General features: G+C 39.1%; 1 protein-coding gene and 1 non-coding gene across 3 annotated transcripts; both read left to right on the forward strand.

Moving 5' to 3' along the window:
• Window positions 1–1,179: 1,179 nt before the first annotated feature.
• Window positions 1,180–1,293, forward strand: LOC122868255. The gene has a single exon (XR_006376075.1). It is a non-coding gene; the product is annotated as a U5 spliceosomal RNA (small nuclear RNA).
• Window positions 1,294–3,352: 2,059 nt separating this feature from the next.
• Window positions 3,353–27,703, forward strand: arhgap27 (Rho GTPase activating protein 27). Of its 2 annotated transcripts, XM_044179943.1 has the most exons (20): window positions 3,353–3,388; window positions 3,968–4,071; window positions 4,965–5,752; window positions 5,856–5,888; window positions 15,552–16,025; window positions 17,154–17,393; window positions 17,913–17,993; window positions 18,157–18,279; window positions 19,608–19,694; window positions 21,287–21,354; window positions 22,331–22,418; window positions 22,862–22,963; window positions 23,268–23,366; window positions 23,856–23,961; window positions 24,089–24,223; window positions 25,134–25,232; window positions 25,338–25,415; window positions 25,592–25,723; window positions 25,888–25,993; window positions 26,476–27,703. In XM_044179943.1, coding segments are annotated over exons 1-20 (3,123 nt in total). In that variant the 5' UTR covers window positions 3,353–3,386; the 3' UTR covers window positions 26,654–27,703. The 2 variants fall into 2 exon arrangements, with proteins under 2 accessions (XP_044035878.1, XP_044035879.1); XM_044179944.1 differs by lacking the exon at window positions 5,856–5,888.
• Window positions 27,704–27,824: the final 121 nt, after the last annotated feature.

Below are 27,824 nucleotides of genomic sequence, written 5' to 3' on the forward strand. Positions count from 1 at the left end.
TTTCAGTTAAATAGCCTTGGCACTGAAAGTATAGACCAAAATGTGTTTTTATGAGCCTGCCATGTGCTTCGCTACATGTTAAAGTCATCATGAAGATAATTGGGACAAGTGTTGTGAATTTAGAAACGTGCCTGAAGGCTTCCCTTAATTTGAAGAGCTGGAGAAACTGGAACAGTGTTTGATTTCACTGCAGTTAAACTTGTTCAGCAATGCCTTAAATGTAAACTAAGAGACTATTGTTTCCTGCAAGTCCACAGCCCTCTGCTCAGCCCTGATTTGAGGAGAATATTTTAGTTTACACGGGGCACCTCATCACTAAGTATTACTAAGTATGGACAGGAGTTGTGATTAGTTCAACCACAAAGTGATTTTCCTTCTCCAATTCTTTAATTTGAAGGATTTTAGAGGCCTAGAAAGGTAAAAGTATCTAGTATTTTTCAAGGCAAAGGGGCAAAATTGTGAGGGGAAAAATAACAATATATACTTTTTTGTGTAACACGTATATGGAGACTTGATCTTCATCCAAAACTTCATCTTGCTCGCTTGTTTGATGAACAAGATAGGCGTTTATTGCGTAGCTCTTGCATAGTCTTCACTTTAGGATCTGTTTTAACGGCTAAATACTTCTTAGCTGTTTTTAATAAGACGTAAGTTTAACGGAAAATCTAAGCAAACCTCATCATAGTATGTTTACTTTTCACGAAGACTAGGACCAACTCTTTGTACTGGGACGCTTCCTGTGCAAAGACGGAAGTAGCAGGAGGTAATCCTCTCGTTTTGTTTTTACAGCGCATGCGTACGTTTTCTAGACTAGTTATTTTATTCCCTTTTAACATTATTCCCTTGTTTTTGATTTCTCTGTAAAGCTTAATACTTTGTTTGACAATTATTTTTGTTTTGCTAACTCCGAGGGCTAGCAAATCTCTCCCGGTACCGCTACCCGTCTCTCCCTAGGTACTACTACCCGTCATGCACCGCGCGCAATATTTAAACAGTTTAAGTATATCGTTTAGATTAAAGGGCGTTTATCTGAATAATTATCGTTTACTCTATCTTGCGTTCACATAAGTAGATTATACGCGACGACAAGACAGTTAGTTGTATCGGCGTAGTACCACCGTCACTGTAGGGTGTATGTCGGAGAATCACCTGCTCTGTAGTTTCAACGTAGAGGCAGTACGCTCATGTTTCTCTTCAGATCGTATAAATCTTTCGCCTTTTACTAAAGATTTCCGTGGAGAGGAACAATATGAGTTTTAACTAATTTTTTGATGCCCTGCTTCACGCGGGGCTTCCTAACTTGTCTAAAGTAATTAACTTCTTGACTTGCCGATGGCTATGCGTAACCATGTCATGCAATAGTTACAACGTCAGAAGTATTGTGAGGATAATTGTCGGTCGTCAGTCAGAGGACGCGCGTAGAATGAATCAACGCAACAGGTTCTAGAATGATCGAATTAATGTATTCTGTGTTAATGGAACGGTGCGTACTTAGTATCACACACCGTGTGTACAAACGAAACCGATCACACCAGCGCTGCAAACAAAGAGCAGCTTTTGAAAAATTAATTGAGCATTCGTGTTTTAACGTAGTTAAGTTTTTATCAAACGTTGTTTGAAAATTAGAGTCACTCCAGTGTGTAGAATCCCCCCATTAATAACACCAGTTGTACAAAGAAAATAAAAATATGGCACATTAATTTTTCTAATCACAGAAAGCACAAGAATACTCGATTAATTATGTTTTACTGGATGTCTACGCTGTAAAATAATAATAATGATAAACGCATCCTTTTCCCTTTCCAACACACTATTCCAGTTCAAATCACCATTACAAGATCCTCAAAAACATTTCCTCGGGGTAAGAATTAAATCTTTAGTAGTACACAGTTATGTTTCTGATATATACCGACATACTGTGCTTTTATATCAAGAGTTTCTGGCTGCGTTTCATAAGTGGTTCCACTTCCCCCCCTTCACTTCCCCTCAGCCCTTGATATTATGTTACAGCATGCATGCACGGAGGCCCCTTGGAGGGGCAGAGGGAGGAGCGGGGGCTTTAAATGCCCTTGTACACTTTCAGCCCAAACTATCATGGATCACCGCAACTTATACCGCACAAGCTGAGCAACAACCCAAGTAAATATTAACTGCAGTTATTTATATGATATTTGTTCAGTATCAAGCTATCAGTGAGATTTTCTTAAGAAACTAACTAGGCAGCAGGGGCTTTATATAGGCCCTACATTACTTTTTTTTCTCTTTTGTTTTATAAATCTTTATAGAGTTTCAACAAGTTCAATACAAAATTACAAAAACAAAAGCACAACATAAATACTTATATAAATAACGTGTATTATATATACATATTTTTTTTGCTTAGTACTTCTATTCCTGTGTGCACTGACGTGATAGTGAGCTGCTGTAGCAAAAGAGTTTCCCCTCAGGGATCAATAAAGTATTTCTGATTCTGATTCTTCTATCATACATGAATATTACATACATACAAAGTGATAAAAGTGTTTGCTAATATGAGGAGCCAAGCAATGAAGTGCACAGAGAGATAAGATCTTAAAATTCCAGTATGTTGCAAGGAAGTAAAGGTCTTTTATCAATTGTTCTCCCTAACAATGGATGTATTTTCTTGCACCCAGTGCATAGCTGCAATGCATTGTGGGTGATATACACCTCTGGAGTGACCATCGTTGTTGACTCGCTCCCTCGGCCCTCTGAGGGTCAATCTCACCAAGTTCACTTCAGTTTTCAGACAAGTGGAACAACACTTATGATGGCGGCGGGGATTCCTCCCGAGGGCAGGTTGAACGACTAATGAAACGCAGCCTCTGCGTTTGAGATCACATGATCGATTGTACTTGATCTGAAAATCCAGCAGGGGTCATACACATTTGCCGGGAGAAGCGATGCTCAGCTGACAGCAGTAATAAAAGCACAATAAATACAAACCTCCTTCTTAACGTTTATCTTTGCTTTACAGTCATAATGGTACCATGTCTTATTCAGTTGTTAATGTGTTCTTTTGTGTGCCTATTATTTGCTTAAAATAAGTTCAAGTAATGACTACATATGTGCTTTAATAACATGCAGTTAACTTTGCCTTTTTTTTAAATTTAACAAGTTTGTTATATTTTTAGCGTTACTGTGATGTAATGTCAAAATGATTCACCTCCTTGCCACTTCTTTCCAGTCCACCCTCTGTGCCATTAAAAAAAACGCACTAATATTAAGAATACATGTACATTAGGAAGTATAACTTCCCATTTCTCGTGGCGTTTGAGCTGTAATGTGTCAGCGGTTGCCTGTTACGGCAGAGAAACATACACAAGCACAGAACAGGAAATAAGAGTGTAGACGAGCAGAAACAATACATGTAAGTAGCAGTTTGAGCTCTACGACTCCGGCTCCTTATTTATCAAAACTGCTTCATGGTTGTTTGAGAGGTATCCAATGACAGGAAATTTTTGGAAACAAACTCAGGCAAGTAGAAGGAGTTATTATCTCACACTGAAGCCTCAAGGTATGAAAGTCCGGGATATGATTTCTTTCATTGTTGAGTCTGTTTTTAGCTTGAAAGTGTATTCTAATTCATTTGAGTTGACTTGCGCTTCCTTTTGTAAAATTATACTGAATTAACAAATTGAAATGATATTGTGAGTTAGATTTAACTTGGAAATGAGTCATAGAGCTTATTTTTACCAAACTTTTTATATTTTTATATTTGTTATATATTTGTTTTTATATTTTCCGTATTTTATTTTATTTTCCATTTTTCTGTGAATTTAACAATGGACGTATGATTTCAACATGTATAAGTTCACTCAGACTTTTAAACAATAAAATGGAAATGTTAAGATTAAACAATATGGCTACAACAAAAACTCAAAATTGCACCTTTTGCATATGAAATAGCTGCTAACCATGACATTTCTTTGTATTATGTGTGCTGTAGGAGACAACAAAGAGCTGTAAATACTCTGAGGGATTCATGGATAAAACTAAGCCTGTTAAAGCAAACTGAGATTGCTGGTGACGTCGGACTGACGCTGAGTCGAGGTTGGTGCAGGCTTCCTGTTTTGTGGCTATGCAGTTTTCACTCTGTTGCTCTAGAGGTCTGTAAGTAAGTTGAAATTGTTTTGCAGAAAATGTAACCAACTTCCTGTCTATTCCTGTGCACAGAAAAAGAGGCTTTTACCTCTGCCAGCCTTTTGTTCATACGCTTAACTTCAAACTGCATCAACCTTTCTTGTAAATCAGCATTCTTATGATAATGTCAAGCACTAACCATGGACGGATTACTGGACGGACCCACCCGGCACAGGCACAGGGGCCCACGGGGTCAGGGGGCCTCAGTTTGAAGTGACTGTTAACATTTCTTATTGAAAAGTCAATTAAACAGCTACAAACAAATGAAAAAAGACTACAAAGAGACACAAAATGACCTCAAAGAGACGCAAAACGACTACAAGAGATGCAACATGATTACAAAGAGACACAAAATGACTACAAAGACGCATAATTACCATAAAACAACTACAAAGACACAAAACGACATCAAACAGATTCAAAACAACCACAGAGACCCAAAACAAGTCAAATTAAATGCAAAATGACTACGAAGAGACGCAAAACGACTTCAAAAAGACACAAAACAACTACAAAGAGTCATTTTCAGTCTTGGGGTCTTGCTGCTATGTAAGAGGGTTGGGGGGACTTTTACATGTCTGTGCTCAAGGGCCCGTGGTCTCCTAATCCTTCCATTACAGTAACATGCCATAAGGGATCAAGGTAAAAAGAGGTAACATGTTTCTATAGCTGGAAGTACATCTCAATTAACTGTGAGCCACTGACTGACACTTTATATTGGCTACTTTTCGAAAGCCACACCAACTTCAAATCTCCTTTATTTCCAGCTCCAAGATGTTAACACTGTATTTGCATTAACACAGAGGCCACACGGCTGCAGCAGAGCATGGAGCTTGTGTCAGTGCAGCATCAATTTGAGTACACAGCGAAGGATGGTCGCCTTGTGTCTATCAAGCCTAATGAAAGTTACATCCTGGTCTCCAAGACTAATGAGCACTGGTGGCACGTCCGCAAAGACAAGCACACCAGGCCCTTTTATGTCCCCGCACAGTATGTGAAGGAGCTCCCATCACTTACTGCAGACTGTCCTGCTCCTAATAAGCTGGATTCACTTGAGTGTGTGACTAACAGTAAGCCAGTGGATATGGCTAATACAACACCAGCGTCAACAATGATTCGTGCATCAGCTCAAGATGGTTCAAGAGAGACATACCGGTTCTCCACTTTTGGTTTCTGTGAGGACATACCAGATGTAAAGCCCTGTGAGACTCTGAAGGAACAAAAGACCACTAGCAGCTTTGCACACACTGTGGATAATATAAAGACACGCAATTCAACAGGAGACCTGTATGCAAAACCTCATCCCGTGCCAAAGGTCAAAAACGGACAACAACAGTCAAAAAGCTCACTGAAGGATGATAAAGTAGAACAGCCACAGACTTTTCTACTAGATGAGGATATGGACTTCCCTTTACCCCCTAGTTCACCTATATATGACACCATACCAGAGCTAAACGTCACAGAATTTGACATGTTTTCTGAGCTGCCCGCTCCTGTTGCTTCAGATGACACATTAATGTTTGAGCATCAGAATTTGAATGAAACAGCAGAAGCAACGTCTTCTACAGACGCGCCTCCCAATACCCTCCAGGTAAGGTTTTCATGCAATATTACTTTGTTCATTGCTTTTATTCATCATTCTGTATTAGTCTCACTGAAGCATGAGATCAAAATGTGTCATTGTGATTTTCCAGCCAGGAGAGGGCGCAGTCTTATCACGTGAAAAGGTAAAGTTAGGCTACTACTGCTGCTACAGTCCAGTGCTTAAAGAGGTTTTCATGTTTTATTGTCCTACAACATTGAATCAAAGTAGATTTAATGTGGCTGCTTTTGACACTGATAAGACCCTTTTATGTCAAAGCGAAAACATATCTCTACAAAGTGATCTAAATTCATTACAAATATAAAATGCTTTGGATAAAAGCACTTTATTAATGCAGCCATTTACCATTTATTAAAAGTACTTAAGTTAGCAAAATGTACTTAAAATATCAAAAGTAAAAGGACTCATAATTCAGAAAAATGGCCCATCTGAGTGTAAACTGGCATATATTGTATTACTGGATCATTATCACTGATGCATTAATATCTGTTTTACTATTAGTAAAACTGGGTCGTTTAATCTATAAAAACAAATCATAATCTGCAAAGTAATGCTGTCAAATAAATGTAGTGTGGAAAAAAGTACAACATTTCCCTCTGAAATGTAGTGGAGTAGAAGTATAAAATGCATAAAATGGAACTACTCAAGTAAAGTAAGTACCTCAAATGTATACGCAAAAGAGTACTTTTGTGTATAAATTTTGAGTACACAGATTTAGCATTGCACTCCCAATTTACAGTAAACAAAAAAGAATCAAAATCGATGCAGCAGAACCAGAGATACCCTGTTTAACATTTCACACATTCTTCGTCCTTGTCAAAACCTGGCGCCTACATTACCCACAATGCATCTCAACCGATCTAGCGTTCCTTGGGAATCTCGGGTGTTGTATGCCAGCGGGGCTAATGTAGCCTCATGCACTGGCCTGATGGATAGATGAGGGCGAGTAGGCTACAGATGTCTGGTAAACTCACTTCTTTCTAACTCCACACCCCCCGATGGCTTTTTTAATAAAAAGTTTTTTCAAACTTGTAGTCTTCAGCGCCAACCAACGCTGACTCACGTGACATCACTTGAGGCAATTTCGCGCCTCTCCCTCTGGAACCACAAACAACTTTTCCCAAATATGAAATAGTGCTGCTCCCCAAGACTTATACACATACTTTGATGTGTGAAATGGGTGTAGTTTCCCTTCGAGTACAGTACTTGAGTAAATCTACTTCGTTACTTTCCACCACTGATTCGGACTATTTGATTTGATTTGATTTTAGAGATCTTTAGACTGGATCACTTGTTGATTTGGACACTTTTTTTTTTGCAGTGAAGGTCCTGAGTTCGCAGTATCTGTGCCAGCTCATCAGCATATGAATGGCCGGACCGTCCCCTTCATGGCATTTCAATGGGCCAAAAGAGGTGTTTCTTGAATACCTCAGTATAAGCAGCTGATTCAAGCTCTCAGTTTTGGCCAGCGAAGGTTTGTGCGGGTGTGGAGTCACTTTTACCGGGTGTGTATAGTTTAAATGTTGATTGAGTATTTGTTGATGGACAGAGTGCGTTCTTGGTTGATTTGAATTGCTTAGGAAGAGCTTGCGGCTTGAAGTGTGTGAGTCGGCGTTAGATTAGAGGAGTATGGGGGTTTCTTGGCGACTTTCACAGCAAAATGCTGTTTACAGCCAGTGATGTAACTCCAGAACAGGTAACAAACAGGTCTTGTCGGCTGGGTGACTCCTTCCGAGGAAAGGAAAGCGTTAAATCGGAAAGCTGCCAGCCACTCCCAAACTTCCAGCTGCTACAGCGTCTCCCCAGCACCGGTGTCGATCCTGGGATTATGATTAACCGCACTGCAGGGAATCGATGAAACATTTGCGAATATATAGCTCGTCTAGCCTACTTTCCTGTTGCTGGATGTAGTTTGTTTAATATACACGAGAAAAAAAAACCCCTTTAGTTTCAGGTAAGTTCCACGCCCTTGGTTTTGCACCTGTTGCAGGTTTACAGCAAGGTTACAGTCAGTTTGTGAAGGGGAAAGCGTTTGATAGGATTTCTACTCAACTCATTTAATGTCTGCAGCCTCTCCCAGTATACCCAGTGACTGTGTGTGCATCATACCACTGTAATTACCAGCACCGATTGTTGCTTTAGTGGGAGGTTTGTATTACTTTAACACAATTAAATAGACTTATAAGGATTCCTGCATTTTAAACTTTTCTCTTTCTAATGTTTCTGTTTCTGCTCCGGGGAAGCATGAATGAGCCCCACACTTGTAACAGGTCTGTGGATGTGCCAGGACCCCTCAAGTGCATTAATTCTCACCCCACAATGGAGGGCCATCTCCATGGTGATGTGAGGGGGTCTGGCCTGACTCCCAACAAGCAGAGCTTTAGAGCTTTTAGTGCCAGCCCTGCCATGCAGTTGGCGTGTGTGGGCATATGTAATGTGCAGAACTTGCAATTAGCCCAAATGTAGCTCGCTTAATAATACGAGTATGTAGGCTGTTCTTTTGGTCTCAGATGGGATATTAAGTTTGGTAAGCGGATGTCAAATCCAGTTGGGATTGGGAATCCAAAGTTTGGTTAGTTTTAACTTTGAATGCATATTCAGGCCTGTTTTGTTTTATGGTGATGTTCTTCTTACTGTTATTCTTATGTAGATCAGTCTTTATTGTAGCTGTTTATGGCACCAGTGTGTCTGTAGTCTTGGCAAGAACCTCTCTTACAGGTCCATGATGAATATTGAACACATGTCCAATTAATCTTTATCACTTAGTTTAGATAATTGCCACAGGGAGTCCAATGTCCTATTGATTTTTGTCGACTAAAAGAAATGTGACCCTATGCTTTGTCCTCTTGTGCACAACATAGCCCTGGCAATTGGATTTTGTTTTTTGTTTTTTTGCATTTTAAACTGAACAGCTGGGCCTGTTCTTCCATATTTCTTTTAGAGGAACTGGATGACCTATAGCTTCATCGAGAGCACCTCACTTTCAAAAGTGCAGTAGTCAATGCCAAAAAAAACTGCTCCAACAGGTAGTGTGAGAGTGTCTCATCAGACCTCTCTGTACATGTCTGCTTGACAGAACAGATGTGTCCATCAAGTGTATAAGAACAGGTGCATGATGCTTTCACTTCCTGGTCAGGGAGAGCCTTTCATTTCCACTATTCTTTGGTCATATTGTATAAAATGCTGGGAACAGCGATGCATTTTGCTATTTAACCAGAAAGCTTGCAAAAATCTGATTCATTCTGTCTCAGTTTGAGCTTTTACAAGCAGCGTGTGCATCACACAGGTTTGTGCACATTTTTCATATGAACTGTATGTTCTGAAGGTCGTTTAACAACATTCATGGCTGTTCTATTCTGTCTCTTGCACGATAAAAACGTTTTAACTTACTTATCAAGTTACAACTTTATTTCTTAATCCAGGTAGCCAGATATGACATATGTAGTTGCTCATTTATAAAATACAAGCAAAATATTAACATGCTATTTTGTATGAAAATAGAAATATTGGAAAGAAACATCACTATATGCCAACATAACTGAGAGTAAAATGTTCACTTTCAGGTAACTCTGTATAAATTGAGCATGGGGATATGTCATTTCCGGCTACCATCTTTGCTTGGATTCGGAAATACAGTCACAACTTGGAAAACAGGTTAAAAATTGTCTTTGTCGTGCAACAGACAGAATATTTTTTCATCCAGATGATTAGAAGAGTCTTTGACGATTCTGGAAATATCGTCAGAACAGAAGGTCGTGTTCTGGGTTTTTCAGTGATCGCTGGGTATTTATTTTTTAGAAAAGCTGATGTTCAGCTACATGACTCAGATGTAATGGTAATACATAAGAAGCCCAAACTGGGGCCAAGGCAGGCATAAGAGCATGTTTCAGAAATATGTTTATAAACAATATGATTATTGGGTTCAGGATTGTAAAGTAGTGCTCACAACCTGCATGCAAAGCAGGATAAGAGAAAGCAGAAAGTCTGCAATTTTCTTGATTTGCAATTTTTTTGCTTTGACTTTCATCTTCTCAAGGCTCTTAGACATCCTGCAATACTGATCTACAAAGTAATGTAAAGATAAAATAAAGAATGCCTCAGGTCTTTGTCAAGAGTTGAGTCATATGCACAGGAATGTCTTTTGTTCCATTACTATTTGTAAAATGTTTTTGTAAAGCTGAAATGACGTGCTTGATTACAGTACAATACAATGGTGTTTTGCTGCAGTTATTAGTGCATAGGAGAAGGTTCCCAGAACCAAAAATCACAGCTGAAGTCCTTAATAATCTTAGACAAGCTGTTCAGTTTGTTTGCATGCTGAATGTTGATATCTGCGTGCACCTGCAACTAAATGTCAAGGTGGCATCTTTGCAAACGAGTGTGGTTTCCATTTACAGTTGCCTCAGAGAGCACTGCAACAAATGGTACTAAAGTAGTTCCCCTCCTACACAGAAAACACTTCACCTACAGAGTAGGAGTGGGAGAAATCTGTCATGAACAAGCAATATCAGCAGGTTTTGTACGTCGGCATGCAGACGTGAAGTGGAAAGATAAGAATGTGATAAGCTGATGGATTCCACATTGGGCATTTCTGGAGTTATCCTGGATTCTGGGCCATGAGGACTGTGATGTAAGAGGGGGTGGAGCCAAATTCATTCAATAGCTCAACTGTGTGCTTTGTGGCGTGATTTGGGCCCCAATTTGGTACTCCATTGTTTGATTGGATGAGTGCTAATGTGGTTAAGTAATCAAGCACATTGCTGCTTCATGCATTGCTGAGGGCAGAGAGTTGTCTGCTCTGTGCTGAAGGATTTTCACCCCAACTTATGCTCGAAAACATTGTTCAAGGTCTACACGGTGTTGTTTAAAAAGTAGTATTATTAATCTTCCAAGTAAAACTGTTTTTCTTATCAGACAAAACTCTGCTGTGACACGTGAAAGATATCCTTCACCAAAAAAAGTCAGACACAACAGTATAATCTTTTTGAGGTTTTTCCTAGGCACATTTGAATGGAAAACTGTCTTCTGTCCAGGCTTAATGGGAAATGTTTTGGATGTTCCAGGAAGCATTGATTCACCACAGCCATGATACACACTGGAGCTTAGAAAGCAATCAAAAAGCATAGATGTAGCAGTATAAACACAAGAGTTACCCACAAGCCTCAAACCTTGAGATTAACCCTAGCCCCAAAAACACCCACAAATTGCTCTGCCTGCTGTCTGTAGACTGGCTAATGTTGTGTCATGTAGAAGGAACAATTGGCCCTTAAACCAGACTTCCTGTTTCACTCAGTCACCCTCGTGGGCACTGCAGTTTTAACAACACGTCTCATCAGAGTAGCCTGTCCAAAGCAGCTCTCTCATATCATTGTGGGAAATTATTGCTTCCCTTTTTTTACCCATTATTGGCTGAGTGACTTACTACTACAGGGCTGACTCCTGCACACTTTGGGGCAGCTGCAGCACATGTAGAAGAAAGCATAGTATATTTTTAGTACCATTCTTCTTTTGAGTATATCCTTAAACAAAAAGGCGTGTACTCTTTAAAGAAACTTTGTTTCCATGCAGACAGTTCCTTTTTTATCATATGGGCACACAAGCAGGAAGTAGGTTGAAGTGACCTGCAAAGTTTATGTTGCTCCCTCTATCTAACCCTCTTCTCTGTTTTGTTTTCATTGTCTCTTTCTGCTTTTGGCTCCTAGCACACACAGACAGTTACCCTCTACCCCTGTTCCTGCTCACAGGAATTCATGCATATGGACACACAAACACAGACGCACGCATACACACACACACACACACACACACACACCTCACACAGTCCCTTCCTGTCGCTATTGTAACAGTTCTCCTTTCTATCTGGGCCACAACTGTCACAGCTGCTGCGAGAGGAGGATGTGTGCGTGAGTGTGCGTGAGCGTGTGTTCGTGAATGTGCGTTTCGCCTCTCTCCCATCACAAGTTGATTGAACCTGGTAGCACGCTTGAGTCTCTTGAGTTCATTTTGAGTTCAGTTTATTTGTCCGTTCGGATATATGACTCCTCTAAAGACAACGATATAAACATGGTGGACATGTATGCCAGGGTTTGGTCAAGTCATCAGGCCAAGCGGGGCTTAACTCTGCCGGTGGTTCCTCAGGTAGGTGATCACGCTGACAGCAAAGCAGATTTTATTGCTACTTTATAAAATTTCTGTCCCTGTGGTGAGCGTACCTTAGGCTATATGTTTTGATAACAGTTTTGTTTCCTGCTTTGCGTAAACATGCCACCTCTGCTCGTAGTTCTTTTCCTGTGGCGTAAATAGTGAACTGACAGTGCTGACAAGCCGTTATGAATGTTGGTTTTGATGTTTTAGACTTAGTTTGGATGTTAAAGAACCCTTGTATGTGTTCTTATGTGTTAAAATGACATGGGCTTCAGTCTCAAAAATGTAATTTTCATCTGAGAGCAGCAGCAAGAAACTGTAGGTTTAGGTCTGAATTTGACAGTTTCATTTGTTGACATCTACTGTCAGTGCCTGTTTCCGTCAGTTATTAGGAAACAAGCAACTCTTTACATCACAACGACCAGACCAGAGAACAAGTGTTATGATGTGTAATGTCATACTGACATACACCATGTAGTTGTGTCAAAATACAAAAGTGACTGAACATTTTAAAGCTATACAAAATGTTCCTTTTCTTCCCAAGTTTTATGTTTCATGGTCAAGACAACAGACGTGTTTTCTGTCATTTGGGCAGTCTCTGTGGGAGAAAAGTTGATAGTGTTCACCTATACACTGTAAAGATACTAACAAGGGCATAGAACCGTTTGTGGAAGAAGTATTATTGTGTCCTTGTGCAAGACACTGAACCCCAAATTGCTCCCGAGGGCTGTGCCTTCGGTGTGTGAATGTGTGCGAATGATTAGTTACTTTGATGAGCAGTTCTGCCATCATTGTATGAATGTGTGTGAATGGAGTGAATGAGATATGTAGTTGAAGCGCTTTGAGTAGCCAGAAAGACTAGGAAGGCTCTATATAAGTACAGTCCATTTACCATATTCAGATCCTTTACTTAAGTAAAAGCACCAATACATTAGGTTTCAAATACTCGTATACTCGTACTGCATTTAGAAAATGGTATCGAAAGTTAAAGTACTCCTTCTGGAGAAAAATCCCCCCTGTGAGTGATATATCTATGCATGACAGTATTAAATTGTTGTTGCTGATGCATCAATATGTGAGCATCTTCTGCTACAAAAATTAGTGTTCATTTTTTGGAGTCTTCTCTACTCTGCTTTTTTGTGAAATAATGCATAATTTTACCTCGTTAAACCTTGAATAATTATCTTAATGAAACCATCTGTGAAGTTTAGAGGGAAAATGTCTTATTAGTGGAACTGCTAACAAATCATAGACATTTTTTACAAGCCTGGTAACTGGTGAACTGGTTCAATCTTTTACAATGCATTGAATTTTATAAAATGCTCTGTTTTTGTACATAGAAAAAACATGAAAAGTAACAAGTAACTACAGCTGTCATATACACATATTGTAAAAAGTACAACATTTCCTATGTATATGTCTGCAGTTTTCCTTTCATTGCATGTTGGATGGGGGCATTCCAGTGTAGCTATTTCAGAGATCAATGATACAGCTCTTTCATTTCCTCTGTCTGCCTCTGTGTGTTGTTTGGAATCAATCTGTTTTGGGGTCAGTTGTCTGGTTGCCCGCATTGATTGCCTCATGGTTATATTGAGATCAATAATGAAGCAAAGTCAGCAAAGTGATAACATTGAATAGACAGATAAAACACACAGTTGATCATGGAATCTATAACGTGGAAATGCTCTCCTCTCCTCGCCATCCTATAAGTTTTATTCATGTTAGCCACTTTTATCTTCATCTCCTGAGCTACTCAGCCTGTTGGCAGTGGTGGAAGAAGTATTCAGATCCTTTATTTAAGTAGCAATAACGCAAGTTCTGCATTCAAAAGCTTATGTAAGTAAAAATGCAACGTAATGCTAAGTGTTATTAGCTAATTATACTTAGTATCAAAAGCAAAAGTACTTTTGCGGAAAATGGTTCCTTTGATGGTGTTGTGTTATACATATACTGTATATATTATGTTATAGGATTATTATTACTGTATTATGAAAAATAAAACTTTGTTCTAGAAAATACTTGAAAGAAGGGGATTTACATTGAAAATGTATTAAATATTTGAAAATGTATGAAAATATTCTTACTGCACTGTCAGATTTTTCACTTTAAAAAAAGACAATAAGACTTTAAGGACTTAATTACAGACTAAAATGACTTGATAAGAAGGAGATGTTGTGCACTGAACAATGCATTATATTTTTTAAGCGGATCGCATGTTTTGTATGAAAAATCTTATACGGCAAAGTAACAAAAAACTGCTGCTGTCAAATAAATGTAGGTAACAAGTACAATATTTCACTCTGAAATGTAGTGGAGTAGAAGTATAACGTAGAATAACATCGAAATACTCAAGTAAAGTAGAAGTATCTCAAAATGTTACTAAAGTGCAGTACAGGAGTAAAATGTACTTAGTTACTTTCCACCACTGACATGTTTCTTCTTTATAGCACTGCACATTTAGAAGTGATGAACAGATGCAGGATGGACACACACAGTTCTCAGGTTTTGGTATATATAGACCATGGGGCTGTCTGAGAGACATGAGGTAGTTAGAGTGTAGTCTGAAAGAGACAGCAGCCTCTCTTTGTATTTGTGCCATCATGACAGCATATGAAAGAGGCAGGGCAGTAGATCCCAGGAGTCTCACGGTCAGGAATAATTGTCTCAGTGGAGCACAGGTGAGAACAACTTAAAGAAAGATTGCATTGATTTTATTTTGGCAGGGGTCATTTCAAGCGTAACCGTGACATTTTTCATTGCGTCACTGTTTCATAGTGCTGAGGACAGAGGCAGCCTTTCATCGCCTCTCAGTTTCACTCTAATTGTCGTTCTTTAAACAAATTAGTTGTGGTGATCGGGTCTATTTGCATCCCATGTTCCTGCCACGCAGCAAGGCAAATCATGTGAAGCTCGGTTCATGAAAGTAAGACAACATGGAGGTTTCAACAGCTTCCCTCTAATAGACAGAAACTCAAAATGCAGTTTTTATTTGAGCAATGAAAATAGTTTTTATTCAATGAGCAGGTTGCTTTGCAGTGGGGAAAGATAATGCCCTGATGATAGTGGTGAAGTTTAACCTAGTTTTTAGTCCTCTGCAGTTGGCCTGTGGTCAGATGCTGTTGGTGTGGTAGTTAATCTTTTTTTTTAAATGCTTTTTTTTAATCTAGCACTCATTGCAGCTGTCCCACAGATTGGCATGTGAGTCTACTTTTGCAGGAAGACTAATACAGACATAAACTCTGGACATAGTTTTGACATAAGAGCATTAAACTCGTGTGTGGGTGCTTTTGCGCACAAGAAAATGAGACTAGAATTAGGTAATGATCATTATTGTGGGAGGAACGCCTCTGTGGTGCTACTTCCTGTGCTCTGGCTCTGTAAGATGCGGAAGGCTGACTTACTAAGAGCTATACTAAGAGCAGTGGGGTGAAGGCTGCTACTTGACACTGCTCAACACAGCTTTTAACTTGTGAAATACTATGTACAAGTGACGAGACAAGATTTGTAAGCTTGTTTTACTTCAAAAAATTGTCTTTACAAAAGCACACACACTCTCCCTACATTAACTTTAGTTCTTGTTCTGTAGAAGCACCTGTGGATGTACTTGAGTTTCTACATCTGCATTCTTTGGGCCTTTTCACAGGTAGAGAATGAAAGTCTCCGGTCAGCCGTGTACGTCAATGTAGGACAACTTCGCAAAAGCATCTCCGAGTCTCCCCCCTCGGCTCCTTCGTCCTACTCTCCTTCCTACCTTGAACCAGAGGGATGGGAGGTGCACGTTGACCAAGAAAGTGGACAGGAGTACTACTACCACCCCGCCACAGGGCGCACCACTTGGGACAACCCCTTTCTAGACTCCCCCACGGACCCTGAGCCGCTCCCCGCAGAGGAACTTTGTTCCCCTTCACCTCCTCAGTCTCCTGCCCTTTCTCCATCCACCGCCTCCCCCCCTGCGTGGACCTCAGACTGGGAGCAGTTGGTTGATGAGAGCAGCGGTCGCCCCTACTTCTACAACCCGATGTCTGGGGAGACGTCCTGGGAGCCTCCAGAGCAGCTGAGCCCGTATCCCTCTCTGATGGAGCCTATGAGTGTGCACAGGTTTCACAAGGACGGGCCGGTAAGGACAGCCTGGCTGCTCTACTTAGCCTCTCTCTGTCTCCTGTTTTAGCTTCACCCAGGGGAAAGCTGTAAATACAGTCTGCTTTTAATGGAATTAAATCTCCTGCACCTACATAGCAGACAGGACTCATTTTCATTAGGAAAGCTCACAGCACCAGTGCAGAATATCCCCAACAGTAGTGTCCCTAACTTTAAAGGAACATATACATTTGTCCTCATTTTGAATTAATTTTCTGAGTTTTTTAATTAAGTATTCCAGACAATCATAGTTTTTTGGGGGATTCAAGAAATATTGGGAAATGTTCAAATGCTTCACTTTTTTTTTTGGAATATCTCATATATGATGATTTTTTTTTTGAGTTGGAGAACAACATTAATGGGCCAAAAAAGAGTAATACTTTGAGGCCATGGAAATGATGTGACTTATTTATCAAAGTCGTGGAAAAGTCTTTGAGTTCTGTAGAAAGGTCACAGCGGGAAATGATTCAGCTGTCATTATTCAGTGAGATGTAGCAACATTGCAACACAAAAACTGAACTGAGGCAAAGACCAGTGTTAGTGTCAGGCCTACTGATTACTGTAATGGTTCCCCAAGGGATGAATAAAGCAATAGTTTGACCTTTGGACAGAGCCAGGCTAGCTGTATCACCCTGTTTCCAGTCTTTGTGCTAAGCTAAGCTAAACAGCCGCTAGCTGTAGCTTCATACAGACATGAGAGTGGTATCAATCTTCTTATATAACTCTTGGCAAGAAAGTGAATAAGCATAGTTTACCAAAATGTTGAACTACTCATTTGAACAAGATAGGAATGAAGAAGACAAAAACATTGTTACAAAATTATGTTAATTTTAACATTTAACTTTTTTGTGAAATACTGAAGCGTTTTTCCTCTTCAGGACTCCAAAAACTGTTAACATCAAACAATGTGAAAAGAGAACATCACTCATTGGTTAATCTGCACACAACTAGATATATGTAACCTGTGACGAGGAGGTGTGAGTAGGCATTTATTGGCTACAAAGGGCCACAAGCCAGAAAGGTTGGGAACCAATGAATTGCTGTATATTCTAACTGTATTTTCAAGTCTGCATGTGTGTTTTAATGTACGCTGTGTTTATATCCCCAGCCTCCTCTACCCGAGGAGGATTACCCTACAGAGGATTACCCAGCTGCTGATCAATCCGAGGCCCACGATGAGCTCCTTGCCATGGGCCCTCCCACCCTCCCTAAAGAGTACACCCTCAGCCACGTGAGCCAGACCATCATCCCAAGGGCCAACCTGGACCGCAGTACCCCAGCTGGTTGGAACCTTACTGTGGAGCACAACGGGACCTGGGTGTTCACCAGTGAACACTCTCCAGAGCAGGTAGCTCCATGGACTGACTGATAAGAGCAGAGGACATGGAGGAAGATGGAATTTAAGTTCACAAAGGTCCTAAATACAGTTAAGATAGCCTTCATTTTAGCCTGAAGTGTCGTCCGACCCCATCTAAAGGCAAATTTATAGCCTTTCTGAAAAGTTCAGATCCTGCACTGCATTTGAATCATGCATCAAACAATGTGGAATCATGTTAAACAATCACGCAGGGAGCAAAAAAGTACCAATTTCTCCAGCAACAGTAGTAAAGCCTCAATAGACCATGATGCAATGAGTACTAGGCAACTCTTCCTTTATGTCACCTACCTCACTCTCTTATTCTTACTATCGCTATAGGATATTCTTTTAATTCAAAAGCATTAATATATTTACATAATATAAATATAGTGTATGAGCTGTAGTAGTCTTCTTTATTTCAAACCAGTCAACTGAAGCAGCAACTTCTTATTTGGGAAACAACAGTGATTGTGAATCATCTTTAACTAAGAAATGTTTGTTATGTAACAGTGGATCAAGTCTATGGATGATCGAGGGCAGACCTACTACTATCTGAGAGACGGCTCCAAGTCTCAGTGGAACCTGCCTGAGGTAAAGATCCTTCACTACACGGGGGATCAATGATCAAGTTTCCACTTTGTTCATGATGTACAGTAGATGGCAATATGTATCATTCAGGACACGAACCCAGCCAAAAAGTAGTAGTAAGTAGTAGTAAATTAAACTAAACTAAACTGTGTTTTGGTCCCTCCAGGCCCCTGTAGATCCTGGCCCGTTCAGGATGGAGAATGGTGTCGAGGCAGACAATGTGTCAGTCATGAAAAACTGGAGACACACCATGGGACCTGCACAGCTCGTCTCAGCCCAGGATGACGGGGTACATACACACTCTCACACCCACTCAGACCTGCATGTACATGTACACGGTGTATCGCACATCCAGGGTGTGTCAGCCGGCTTAAACAGAAAGCTTTAGTCAGGCAGAAGTAGTGAGGGCGAGTCCCTGTGTAACAGCCGACACTCCCAGGTTTTTAAACCCTTATTTAGCAAGGCAAATCAACTGCAGTGCATCGTATTTACAGTAACAGCTTGAGGACAGAGCTGCAGAGGGAGGGAGAGGGAGGGCTACAATTGTCACAAACACTGGGGAGTTGCTGGATACATCCCACCCAGATTTAACAAAAAAGTGATCTTATCCTCTAATAATGTTTGTAGATGTAACTGGGTGACTTTGGCACATACAAGGTGTACTGTACATTCACACTACATGGCCAAAAGTATGTGGACACCTGAAAATTCCAAATATATGTGATTGTTGGTCATGTCGTTCCCATACCATGGGCATTATTCTGCTGCTAAAACAAGCTTTCCACAAGATTTTGAAACCTGGCTGCAGGGATTTGCTCCCATTCAACCACAAGAGCATCAATGAGGTCCAACACTGATGTTGTATGATAAGTTCTGGGCCACAGTCAGTGATCCAGTTCATCCAAAAGGTGTTGTTGGATGGGGTTGAGGCTCTGTGCAGGCCAGTCAAGTTCTTCCACACCAAACTGGGAAAACCATTTCTTTGTGGACTTTGCGGGAGCATTGTCATGTTGTAACAGGAAAGGGACAAACACAAACTGTTGACACAAAGTTGGAAGCACACTATTGTCTTAAATATCACTGTATGCTGTAGCACCAAGATATCAAACTCAAGGTCTGAGCCCAAACCGTGAAGAACAGCCCCCGACCAAAAGTACACAAAAGTATGTGGATACCCCTGTACTCTTTTGGCCATATAGTGTCTGTTTTTATTAATGTGATGAATGGAAATGATCGTAAAGAGGCTTGCTAGTGATTTTTTTAAAATAACCAATTTTTCCTTTTTTTGTATGTAGAACATTGGACACATAAACACAACCATAGAGAAAAATCAGCATACAACTAAATAAAAAAAATTAATAAAGCAAAAGGAAAACAGCTGAAAGTGTCAAAGAAAACATTGTTTTGTCATTTTTACATTTACTACTAGTTACTACTAAGTATTTTTTCACAATCACAGCTAGTCTAGATACTTAGTGTGCATTGTACAAAGAAATGTAAATCTTATCTGGTGATTTCTGGTTATTATTCTAAATCAAATTTTTGTGCTCTGGTCTTGTGATTTTATGAATTCTAAATCCTAAAATCTCCTTCTGCTGTTCTTCCCCTGTTGTTCAGAGGTTTGTCCCAACTCACAGGAGGAACACGTCAGACTACGGCAGCGACAGCTCCAGTACAGGAAACTCTCCAGAGACGCAGCATAATGTGAGTGGTCTGCTGACATTTGTTACTCTAGAGTAACTAGAGGCTGAATAAATGACAGTTTGCTAGCCATTAAGTACTGTGACCTGCCCCGTATCTGAGTGGTGCTTTGTGTCTCTCTCTTAAGGCCTATGGGTTTAGAGCCTGGAGAAACCCCTATTATCTGACCTCAAGGTGGCTGCGCTATAATGTGGGTTGCTAGTTTGAGCGTTCACCTGAGCTTGATACATAGATAGCAGCGTCTATCTATGATGGGCTAAAGGTGTGACTGTAGATCACTTAAGGAGCATTTGTTGCACTTGAACAGACGTGTCTCATTCACTACATCAAATATTATGTTCATTTCAACTCTCCTGTCTCTCATTTAGTGAGCCTGATAAACCTACTGTTTATATTCCCATTGTCATCTACTGTATACCTCATAGGGATTTGAGGTCATGTCCTGCTGTATTCAGGTAGTTCAAGGGTTAATCCGCCATACACTTCACTGCAGATTTTTTACATATAAATGTACAGTGAACAACCAGAATGAGCAGCTGGGACGATGGGAAAACTAATTATATATAGCCACACAGATCCACAACATGCAGCAACAGTTGTTATTACTAAATTAGTGTTTTACGCCTCCAGCACTTTAATGGACTAAATACAGCTGTCTGTTGTTCATATTCAACAGAAGGTCCTGCATCCTGAGTGCCACTGACAAAATGCCGGAAAATGTTAAGTCGATGAAATATTAAAAATATGTACATCAAAGGAAAAGTCTGGTGATATTCTACATTTTTCTTCTCTTCAACAAATCTCATGAAAAGACCAAGTATTGTGTGTGCATCCAAAGCGTGATATATCTTATTCCTCTGTGCCATGGAAAACTATTAAAGACACATGAATGAGCCACACTGTTGCACTGGGTGACATGTTCCTTCATTACCATGAACACACACACGGCTACAAATAGTTCCAATAAATGCACAATTTACTCCTGTTTGAATGACATCTACTAAAAACTACAGTGACCAGCTGTTTTAGTAAATGTAGATTTATATTCATGAATCATTTTTAAACATTTACGTTTTTGTTAGGTGTGAATGAGCTTGAGGCTGAGTTTCAGAGACAGGGAGGGCAAGTCAGAAAGTATTGACAGACAGACTAACACATTGTTGGTTTTGGTCTTTTCATGGAATTCGTTGACAATAACAAAAATTTAGAATAACACCAGCCTTATCCTTTAATCATACACATAATACCTGTGAATACCAAATGAAATACATCTTAATGAAAAACTTCCCTGTGTCTTGGGAAAGTCCCATCTGCAAGTCGAAACATGGATGGATGATCAAAATCTTTGACTTTTTAGGATATGAGGCATATAAGGAATTAATAACTGTGCACATATTGTAATAGAGAAGTTTATATGTGAATGCTGTTGAGCATAATTTTACATGCATGGCTTTATTGATGAAGCTTGTGTTCAGCATTGTAATCAGAATTGTGTGTCCCTCATATCATCACACAATTTGACTTTACACACAACGCGTAACAATTACAAATAGTCTATAAAGAATTAAAAATGTTGTGATCTTTTACATTTTCAGGTGCAGAACTTAGAGAAAGCAGGAATTCTCAACAAAACAAAAGTGTCTGAAAACGGCAAGAAAGTAAGGTAAGCTAAATCTTCACTTTGAGGGCTTTTTTATGCCGTGGCCGGAGGCATTATGTTATCAGGTTGTCTGTCCGTCCGTCCCATTCTCGTGAACGCGATATCTCAGGAACGCCTTGAGGGAATTTCTTCAAGTTTGGCACAAACGTCCACTTGGACTCAAGGATGAACTGATTAGAGCTGGTGGTCAAAGGTCACTGTGACCTCACAAAACACATTTTTGGCCATAACTTAAGAATTGATGACCATATCTCACAGTTGGTTGGACAATTAACTCGTGACACTTTTGACTCAAAGGTCAAAGGTCGCTGTGACCTCAAAATGACCTTGACAAACACATTTTTGGCCATAACTCAAGAATTGATGTGGTAATTAGGACAACATTTCACACAGATGTTTAATGAGATACAACGGTGATTTTTTACCCAAAAGGTCAAAGGTCATTTTCATTGTGACATCATAATGTCCTGGAAATACACTTTTTTGGCCATTATTCTACACCATAACTCAGGAACAGAAGGGGAGATTGTGACCATATTTCATATTTGTCAGGCACTGAATAGGTGACACTTTTGACTCAAAGGACAAAGGTCATTGTGAGCTAAAAATAGGTTTTTAGACATAATTTTAGAATGAACTGGGCGATTCCAGATTTCAGACACATGTTGACTGGGACGACACAATGAGTAAATAATAACTAGCACAGTTTGGGCTTTCCTCCATCTCGTCCATTCTGCCTTTCACTTCCTGCGTCATTCTGAATTTTGAGCGTCATCGGAAACAACGTATTGGAGCGCGCCTAATCTTAAACTGCAACTTGACTGGTTGGCGGCGGAAAATAACCGCAATTCTAGTTTGCATTTGTGACATTCTCACGTTTCAGTTTTTGAATATGGGTGTGTTTGGAGTCATGTGTCATCTCCCCCAAAGCTGTCCATTGCTTTGTTCTGTGGTAGTGATGGTTATTCCCCCATTTCAGGAAAAACTGGACCCAGACATGGACGGTTCTCCACGGAGGAGTGCTGACATTCCACAAAGACCCAAAGTCTGCAGTAACAGGAGCCTCGGTACGATATAAGTATTAATAATAGAAGGACTCACAGGAGAGGAAAGTGCTCATCGTGCGTTAAGAAGAAGCTGTGACATCTGAATGCTGCATTCCTGCTCATGTTACATTTTGTACATTTCTGAGAGGGTTATGACTGGGTGAGAAGTTATAGACAGAATTAGCCACTGACTTTTTTTCGTGTCTTGAAGTTGTAATACGTTGCCTGAAACTTTTTATAATTTAGTCTGCACTTGGTATCATGCTTCATATCTAAGATAGGAAACATAAAACCGCAGCATAGTGCTGACTGGTTCTGTCACCTTTTATGAGGAGTGACAGCACAGACAAGCCCTCAAATCATAAGCTGACAGGGACAGTCACAGCTTTTGTGTAACGCAGCTTGTTTCTTGGAATGCGGCGCCGTCAGTTTCGTAAACAGCTGTATTTTTTTTCTCCATGCAGAACAAGACCAATCAGATTGTTCCGGAGGTCACGGTGGACCTGCGAGGAGCAACGATTGGCTGGGCCTCAAAGGACAAATCCAGCAAAAAGAATGTGTTAGAGGTGTGTTCGTTTGTTGACAAAGGATAGAATGCAATGTGTGCCATGTTTTTATCTTCAGCAAACAACACGTGTGCTTATATTTTTAGTTCTGTTATCTCCATTTAAGAACTGAGCACCTACAGTGTGTAATTTATGCTTCTCAACTAAAACATGATCTCATGTATTTATGTCAGATATTGAAATAAATGAGTTAATGAGAGATCATCTGGGAATGATCTAAATGTGATTTGTGATTCACATAATTATTGTTTCCCAAAATAGGTCTGATGAATTGTACTTCAATATCTCATAATCTCTCCTCCAGTTAAAAGGCAAGAATGGTGTGGAGTTTCTGATACAGTACGACACAGAAAGCATCATCACTGACTGGCACAAAGTCTTAATGGACACCATACGACAACTGGTGAGTCCTATCATTGCCCATAACTGAAAATTAAACTGCAAAAAAAAATCTGTCTGTAATTGTTTGACATCTTGGGGAATACGCTTATTTGCTTTAGAGAATGTGGAGGTGTCATCACAGTGTATGTTTCTTGAAACAAAAAAGAATATTTCAGATTGCTGCACGTCAATCAATCAAAAATAATGCCTTTTTACTTTAGAAAATACTTTAAATACATTGATTTGCATTGGAAATATTCTTAATGCACGGGCAGATTTCATTATTTTAAGAAAAACACACTTTAAGGAGTGAATTACAGGCAAAAAGATATTAAGAATAAGGAGATTTTTGCAGTATATGTTCAAGTTGCTGGATTTGTCTTTCTATGTGACAAATCTCTTTATTTTGATAAATGACACGGATTAAATACTGTTTAATTCAGCTAATCGTGCAGTCAATAGCGTGCAGAACTTCTGTTTGATTTACTCAATTTGTGTGTCTGTTCATCAGGAGTACAAGGACCATCATTCAGAGGACGAGGACGGGGACTTATATGAGAAGATCGCCTGCACAGAGCGAGATGACAAGTTTGGAAGCAGCACGGACAAGCGAAGACGTGAGTTGAAAAAACCCAACATTTTCCTTGTTTAACTGTGGCATGAATGATGTAATCATTTTGACCCAGTTAGCTATATCAGGCTACAATTACAACAGTTTTAAATGTCTAACATTGCTTTTTCTAGCCTCCAGGCCGAGTGTCACACCCTCATCCAGCTCTGCAGGAGACACAGACCAGAAGAGGGTTCGAACCAAGCTGATGAAGTTCCTCATGAAACGGCCCACACTGCAGTCTGTCAAGGAGAAAGGCTACATCCGAGGTAATTTCAAACAGCCGCAACGAAATGTAGTTCTTATCAGGCTGTGTTTGATTTGAATAGAAGCAAATGGAAAAAGGCACAAAGCAGAAAATCAAAGCAGAGGTGTCTATAATTCATGAGTTTCACCCTAATAAGACACAATAATAATTGAAGACATTAAATGTGCTGGTACTATATATGCAGTACAGATTACAATAAAAGGTTCATAAGATAAAAGCAAAGAAAAACTGCAACAATAAAAATAGGGATACAGAAAGGTAAGATAAAGTGCTAAATTCTGTGGGAAACCAAGAGGCAGTTTATGGTGTATTAGGATTAAGAGACCAATCCTAACAATTCTTTTCTGAAGAAAGGAAGTTGTAGTTTTTTTTTTCTTGGAGGAGTAGCTGTTGTGCTGGCGATAGCTGCGGTCTTGTTACTATTAATATATGATGACGCATTATGTATATTTTGAGAAAATTCACACAGTTTTTTCATATTCTGATGCTTATTTTACTGTTTGTCTGTATATTGCATGTACAAATTAAAATATATTTATTTATTTTGTACTCATTTCCTACTGCATATATTATATATACTTATTATTTTTTATTGCAGTTAAATTGTACTACTGCATATATACATGCTGTAATCTGTACGTTTTACAATATGTGAAGTTTAACACATAGTATATACTTACATATTCTAATATTGACTGATTCATTGATTGATTGATTTCTTCTATTTATGTTATATTTTCCAATGTAACAACTACATTTTCTCAAATTGAGTATTTATTCATTCTGTCTTCTTATTTTATGTGTTACAAGGATTATTAATATTTTCGATGGGATTATAATACTGCTACTACAACCACTACTATTATTACTACTGCTACTACTACTAATAATAATGTTATTATTTCCTGTAGACAATGTGTTTGGTTGCCATCTGGCCACACTGTGTACACAAGAGAGGACCACAGTTCCTAGTTTTGTGGAGAAATGTATCACAGCAGTGGAAAAGAGAGGTAATCCACCTTGTTTATGTCACTCCCTGCATCATATTGTCATAAGTACTTTTGCTGTGTGCAGTATAGAAGTTGACTTATTGGTGCTGATGTGTCGATTTACAGGTTTAGACATTGATGGACTCTACAGAGTGAGTGGGAACCTCGCTGTCATTCAGAAACTACGCTTCAAAGCCGATCACGGTAATGTTTACAAGTTTACGTGTATTAAACTCAATAATTCAGTCATTTACTTTACATACAAAGAAAGAAAGCAGAGCATTCACAGTGCTTAGAAGGGTTCACTGCAGCATCTCACTGTAGATAGCAGCGCCCCCTGCTGTGTTTTAATGGGCTGTGCACCTGTTGTGTTAAAACAGAGGAGCTGGACCTCGAGGACGGCCAGTGGGAGGACGTTCACGTAATCACCGGAGCGCTGAAGTTGTTTTTCCGAGAGCTTCCTGAGCCACTTTTCCCGTACAGCCACTTTAATAAGTTCATCTCAGCCATCAGTAAGCAGATTTTTTAATCCATAGATCTAATTTGAACAGACTATATAACCTTTTCTAAGGACAAACCTTTGTATATTTGGTCTGAATACAGCAAATATCTAAATTGGTTGGTAGATGTTAACTGTGTTTAAAACTGATTAATAACTTGTGTCCTGTTTTTCTAGGAATTCCTGATTACAACACAAAACTGTCTTGCATTTATGACCTGGTCAAGTCACTTCCTCCTTCAAATCATGATACCATGAAACTGCTTTTTGGGCATTTACGCAGGTATGCTTCTTTTTTTAAATCATTTTCTGTTTTATCTTTTTTTGCCATCAAACAGTTTGAGAACTTGTAACAGATAAATAAAAGTTGATGTAAGAATATAATTTAATAAGTCTCATCTCAGTTGTTGGATACACACACACACACACACACACACATATATATAATATAATATAATAAGATAAGATAATCCTTTATTGATCCCCCAAGGAAAAATTTGGGTGTTACAGCAGCACAAAAACAGATATAAGTACAGATAAATAGAGGAACTTAAAATAAAATAGATAAATTATAAGAATATAAAATAAAAAACAGAAGAGAATAAAAATGAAACTATACAAGAGCAATTCAACTCAAAACTCAAACTAACAGACAATAGCAGTGCACATACGATATCCACAACTGGTGTTGTACATGAGCTGAGCAACAGTATCCAGGAAAATTATAACTCCTCACATTATCATCCCTTTTTTTTCCTCCGACAGGGTCATTCAATATGGGGAGGACAATCGCATGACTGTGCAGAATGTGGCAATTGTATTCGGCCCGACGCTGCTTCGGCCAGAGATGGAGTCAGCCAACATCACCATGCACATGGTCTTTCAGAACCAGATAGTGGAGTTCATCCTGAATGAATATGAGCGTATCTTCTACTCGAGCTAAAGAAGTCACAAGCCTCGAGTGCAGACCTGAGCAAACGTCTAAATGTGCTCAAGTTATTTGAAGTGCTAGATTTACCTTTTGCATGCACATAAACAGCTTCAGTACGACATCTAAATGAAACTCCTGTTGTAAAATAAGTTAAAGGGCTTGTCAAGTTTTCTTTGCTCAGAATATTTGAGGTTTAACCACATATAATTAGATAAAGGAATCTTCAAATGAGAATATTTGAAGCATGTTTAACCACTGTTTTGTCCAGATTTACTCCATAGGAGGCTGACACTGTTAGAACTACCTTTGGCAGTATTGTTGGATTGGAAATCGAGCCACAAAGGTGTAAACAGGTGTGGTTTGGTTTCCTGTTTCAGAGCTTTTGAGCTTGTTGATTGGCTGGAAGGACTGTATCAGTTTGCTCTTGCTCCCTGAGACTCTAGCTGTCATTTTCTGGAGATTTTAATTGTTTATTTTTATTTTTTTGTTTGTTTTGTTTTGTCTAAATTGCAATGATAATAGAACCCAAGTCAAACTTGGACAGATGCATTAATGCTCTCTTTAAGAAATGATCAATGACTGCTTCCATCTTTATTTTAGAAAGTTTAATGACATTTAAATATTGTTTTCAATTTGAAATTACAGTGTATCACATATGGCAATAACTGAGATTGTATTCTAATATTGTGTTTTTGTTTTCAGTCTCATTTTACCCATGAATTCTATTGTAATATAGAAATGTATAAAAAGAAATATTAATACCAACATATTACTGTGAAGTAGATGGTGACATAGAATATTTGTGCAACCTGTAGATTATTTTCCACTGAAGTGTAAAATGCCATATTTCAGTTATGCTGTACTTGAAGAAACTGTATAATAACACCATAGAAATATAAATTGTGATACATTTTTTGACAGTTCAGTCAGTCTGAAAATGGATTCAGAAAAGTGGATTCTCAAAGAGATTTATGACCTGTAAATAGAAATAGTTGGCATATTTATGCTGAAAGTTGTTGAAAAAAAGTTATTCCATAATAAAAATAACTTTGTAAAAAAGAACAGCTGTTTATTTATTCCTGTCAAAAGGCTCATGGAAATGTGTCTGTAAACAAACAACATAAACACAACAGTCTGGTATCAATTTGAAATTGAGAGATAGTTAAGTCAAATGTTATATAAC

Source organism: Siniperca chuatsi, linkage group LG20 (assembly GCF_020085105.1).
Source record: "Siniperca chuatsi isolate FFG_IHB_CAS linkage group LG20, ASM2008510v1, whole genome shotgun sequence".
NCBI classification, from domain to species: Eukaryota; Metazoa; Chordata; class Actinopteri; order Centrarchiformes; family Sinipercidae; genus Siniperca; species Siniperca chuatsi.